This window comes from Phaenicophaeus curvirostris, chromosome 3 (assembly GCF_032191515.1).
Source record: "Phaenicophaeus curvirostris isolate KB17595 chromosome 3, BPBGC_Pcur_1.0, whole genome shotgun sequence".
NCBI classification, from domain to species: Eukaryota; Metazoa; Chordata; class Aves; order Cuculiformes; family Cuculidae; genus Phaenicophaeus; species Phaenicophaeus curvirostris.
The window spans coordinates 74,543,810-74,548,793 of record NC_091394.1 but is presented as its reverse complement, the minus strand read 5'-3'; the positions used below and the strand labels follow the sequence as shown (position 1 = coordinate 74,548,793).

The window sequence follows — 4,984 nt, the reverse complement described above, 5'->3', positions numbered from 1 at the left end:
CCAGCAGTTCCCCGGCAGTGACAGCCTCACGCCCAGTTACATGAATGAGCGCATTCCGGACTACACTCCCGGTGTTTTGACATCCAGAAAACGTTATTTAAAGCTTATTGTAGAAACTTCAGCACTCGCTTAAAGGATGCAGTGATGGATCCAAGGGAAGGAATGGGACCGGGCAGGAAAAGGCAGGACAGAGCCTTGGTCCAGGCGATGAAGCGAACCACGGGCAGGCAGAAAACCTGAGAGAGCGCCCGCATGGGCTTGTTTAACATCTGCGAATTCTAGTGATGGGAAATAAGACGCCAAAAGCCTTTCTAAGCCAAGGAATAAAATCCCAGCTGGGAGGACGCGGCAAGGGATGCCAGGTGGACGGACCATCACTGGCTTGACGCGACCTCATACCCATCATCTCAGCACCGCATAGAATCATCGAATCATAGAATCACAGAAGAGACCTTACAGATCATCCAGTTCCACCCCCACCTCCAGGGACAGGGACACGTCCCACCAGGCCAGGCTGCACCTCGCGGCGGGGCCGCTGCAGAGGGAACCTCAACGCGCGACGACCCGCTCTGGCAGGCGCGAGGGCGTGATTTTTTTTGCACCCCTTGTCGGGAAATGCCGGCATCGCGGCGTTAGAAGGGAAAGGCGACTCGCACACGGATCCCCCCCACCCGGAACAGCCGAGCCCTGGCGCCGGGCGAGTGGGACGCCAGACGCGCCCCTGCCCCGTCCGCCGCACCGCCCGGCGCCCGGCCACGCCCCCTTCGCTTAGCCACGCCCCTTCTCCCGTTGGCCACGCCCCCTCACCCCCCCTGCCAATCACGCGGCCCCGCCCCCCAGACGCGAGGTGCGGGGTTTGAACGCGGCCCGTTCCACGCGGCCGCGGCCGGAGGGGGGGTTGGGGGGGAGCGACGGTGACGGGAGCGGGTGGCGCGGCCGGTGCTCTCCGCCCGCGGGAGCCGCCGCCGCGTGGCGGGGGCCACCCGTCCCCGCTCGCCGCGGGGGGGCGCCGGGACCCGTCGGCGGGCGGGCGGTCGCTTCTCCCCCTCCCTTTTCCTCCTCCTCCTCCCCCCGCCTCCCCCGGCCGGCGCAGTGGGAGGCGCCCGGGATTCCGCGTCACCCATTGTTTACAAACCAACCCCGGCGGGCCGGGCTCCAGCTTCGCCCGCAGCCGCCGGAGCCGCGTGTGCTCGCGGGGCGGCGGCCCCGGTCCCGCGGCGCCGGCCGACCATGCCGTGCCGCCCGGGCGAGCGCTTCCTGCTGCTGGAGCGCTCGGTCGCCGTGGGGCAGGCGGGCTCCAAGGAGGTGGACGCGCTGGTGGCCAAGCTGGGCGAGGTGCTGCAGCTGAGCGCGCAGCGGGCGCCGCCGCCGCCCCGCGGCCCCAAACCGCCGGGCAGCGCCCGCGACCGCGCCGCCCCGTACTCGCCCCGCGGCGGGGGGGGCCTCCCGCAAACCCCGCTGCGGGCGCCCCGGCAGCACGGCGAGGCGGCGCGGCACGACGGGAGCGGCCCCCGGCGGGTGACCAAGCAGCTGTGCGGGCGCGGGTGGCTGCGGAGCGCGGCTCGCCGGAGGAAGCAGCAGCAGCCGCCGCCGCCGGGACCGGGCGACGGGCTGGCGGACGACGTCGACGACGACGAGGAGGACCCGCACCGGCTCCTGCAGCAGCTCATCCTCTCCGGGAACCTCATCAAAGAAGCCGTGCGGCGGCTGCAGCTGGCGGCGAGCGGCGGCGAGGCGGCCGGGGCGGCGCCGGGGCAGCCCCCGCAGTAGCCGCGGCTCCGGGGGAGCCTCCCGGGGAGCCTCCGCCGGCCCAAGGTGACCCGAGGCTGCCCCGAGGCTGCCCGGGCCCCTCCCCGCCCGCTCCCCCCTCGCGGGGCCGCTCGCCTCCCGGGAGCCATTTGCAATAATTCTCGCTGACCCCGGCGGGAGGTGTTTCCTTCCCCCTCCCGGGCCGGTTCGGCTCTTCTCGTTTGGGGCTTTTTTTTCATCGTTATTTTAACGTTTATTATTATTTTTCCCGTTGTGACTGTATGAAGCAGTTAAAAGAAAAAAAAATGTGAATCTCGAAGCTGGAAGGCAGCTGGACTTGTAATTATAAAGCGTGAATGGAGCCTGAGACGCATTGTTCACATACGGTAGCTGAAACAAGTTTTTTCTACCAAAAAGAAAAAAATTCCCCTCTGAATCCACCCTTTCCCGACAAACTCAATAGCTCAAATACAAGATGCGGCTGTTGATTTTTAAATGTATGCGCTTCGTACCGGAGTATAGGAAATGTGTTCCTGATTTACAGGACTTATTGTCTTAATTAACCTGTCTGTATTGAATAAACGTGGTCTTGTTTTTATTTTCGGGTCTGTGTTGTCTCATTGTTGCGGGGAAGCGGATATCAGTTTGTGAGAACAAAACTATGTGGATGATGCTCCGGTGGGCACGTTTCCCTTGATCTCCTTTCAGTTGCGAGATCTCCATTTTGCATACAGGAGAAAAAAAAGATCCCCACAACAATCCGCATAGTGTGATGCAGTGGGACACCGGTTATTAATGCACGGAGATGCAACTGAGCCCCTTTGTTTGCCAGCAGTGTTCATTCGTACGCTGCGAGACGCCCCTTCGAGCAGCCGAGAATGGGGCTGCTGGAATTTATAAGTCAAATCCTACTGAAACCTTAATAGGCTATCGTGTATTGGGGAAGGAACAGAGCTTGTGTTGCTCCTTTGGGTTATTTTCTTTCTCCAGGGAGAGAGGAAAACAAAAATGACTCTAGAAAGGGAAGGGGGAAGAGACCTGAGCAGCAATTTAATTTAAAAAAATATATACATCTATAAAACATTGAATTTGACGCTGGTGATGATTAAGTTCCGGTAGATATTTTCAATAGGTGCCTTGGTAAAATCCTGTGTTAGGTTTTTAGGAGTCAAAGAATGAGCTTCAAGATCAGAACTGAACACATCAGACAGACTGGAACATAACAATCTCCCAGCCCCCACTCAGTTTGAGGTAAAAGCTTCTCCTTTGAAGAAGGTAGCAATCCCACATGAAAGAAAATGGAAGATGTTTGCCTTTGTCCACGAGAGCAATTTGAGCAGCTACCTTTACTTGTGCAATTAGTTCTTTCAAGAATACATTGAACCCACAAAATATTTTAGATTTCTTTCTGTGCTACCAGCCGCTGATAAACTGATGCTGAAGGGTTTTATGTCTCACTGAATTCCTCATGTGCTAGGCACAGTGTGTGATGTTATTATTAGCTTTATCTTGATTAATTTATAAGTATAATGCAGTTTTTCCATATCAAAGCATGTAAAATGCAAAGGAAGAAGCTAAATGCGTTTTAGAATCTCCTTAATTACTAACATCTGAAGTCCTTTTTCTCATAACTTATGCTGCTTTGGTGAAATTTTGCTCAACTTGGAGAGGATTTGTATTTGCCATTAGTTCTTATCCTCATTATAATGTAATGTGTAGGTTGTCCTCACTTCAAATGAATTTTTATTTGATTTTTTCTTGTTTATTTCTGAATCAAGGAAAAAAATTTCAATAGAGTATAAAAAGAAGTCTTGGCCTCAAATATAACCACTAGCCAACTACTAAAAAACTAGTTGTTCTCGTATTTATACTGTAGATGCTCTGGGAGATAGGTATTTGCTGTGCCAACACTCAGTTCAAACCCTAGGATAAGAAGTTTTAATTGTCTTTACAAAAAGAGCTGGAGCAAACAAGCTAAAAACTAAGCATGGCTGATGGAGCCAGAGTTGTTACACAACTACGGTTAAAAGTGTAAGCGTGGCTGTCAGCTGAAATTCTGAAGGCTTACATGGCTGACTTGAATTTTTTGCCACTGATAATTATGCATCGATTCTACATGCCCTTTCTCCCGTCTCCTTCCCACCTCCCCAAATCCTCGCCTCTGTATACTAATGAGAACAGCTAACTTTACAAGTGTCCTTTGTAGTCATTGAAAGCCTCGAGACATTCCTTTTAAGGATTTTACTAGAATAACACTTTTCAATAAACTGGCAGTTGAAGTGAGGCTTAGAAAAGATGCTAATAAATTTCACAGTGACTGGCTGGTTTTTAAGCTCCCTAAATTACTTCTAAAATAGCTTTTACTTTCTCCTTTGTGCGAGGCTGGGAGATGTATATATGAAAAGGAGTTAGAGTGAGCTAAGTGTTACATAGAATGTGCGATGATTTGGTAAAAGGTTTTCTGGCACATCTTTCAGATAACTCGTGTGACTCGCCGATGCGTCCTCGTCACTCGTAACGTGAATATCCTAAGCTCGTACCAGCAACCTTTGTCATCACATCTTCCTTATAAGTTTTAAAATTGTCTTCTTCAAAATAGGACACATGTCACTTCTTCATAAGGGAACAGATCGAACGTGGTTTTGGGAGCCAAGTTTTACAAGGTGTTGGATCAATTGAAACATAGCCAGAAGGTTTCCATTGATTCATTGCAAATTCTCTTTTTCAGATATTGCCTTGTACTACGCTATGTGGGCATGCAAACAGAAAGGAACTCTGATATAAAAGTCACCATCTAGTTCATTTCCCAGTCAGGATAAAAAAGGTTAAACAATGAAGTAAACAATTTTGTAAGCTTTAAATATCTGTGTTTTAGAGGTAGAGTTCCTTTTAATACATTTAACCAGTGCTGGTCCTCAGATTACCGGTTGTTAATTTCTAGAGAGAGAAAAAGCATATTTGACCTTCACAGTATGTTTAGACGATCCTCATTTGTAAGTGAAAATATAGTTTACTTCAGCTTTAAATTTGTGATAAAATTATACATTCGTAATAGGCATGTAGCTAGATTTTTTTTTTTCCCGTCTTGGGGGGAATAAATTGTTCAAAACACGATTTTGTAGTGGATCACAGCTGTAGGATCAAAAATAAGCCATTTAGATATTTGTAACAAGTGACGTTGCAATGCTTTGGGGAAGAAGTTTATTTTCTATTATATTTACGGGGGGTGGGTTTT

The 4,984-nt window shown here is 51.2% G+C and overlaps 1 protein-coding gene across 1 annotated transcript; it reads left to right on the top strand.

The window, feature by feature from the left end:
- Nucleotides 1-990: 990 nt before the first annotated feature.
- FRAT2 (FRAT regulator of WNT signaling pathway 2) lies at nt 991-2,347 on the top strand. The gene has a single exon (XM_069853129.1). It carries the CDS (start codon nt 1,231-1,233, stop codon nt 1,768-1,770), a length of 540 nt encoding a protein of 179 aa, XP_069709230.1. The 5' UTR covers nt 991-1,230; the 3' UTR covers nt 1,771-2,347.
- Nucleotides 2,348-4,984: the final 2,637 nt, after the last annotated feature.

Bases quoted from the DNA above. Each gene is read 5' to 3' on its own strand.
- FRAT2 (XM_069853129.1), top strand. From the start codon at position 1,231: ATGCCGTGCCGCCCGGGCGAGCGCTTCCTGCTGCTGGAGCGCTCGGTC.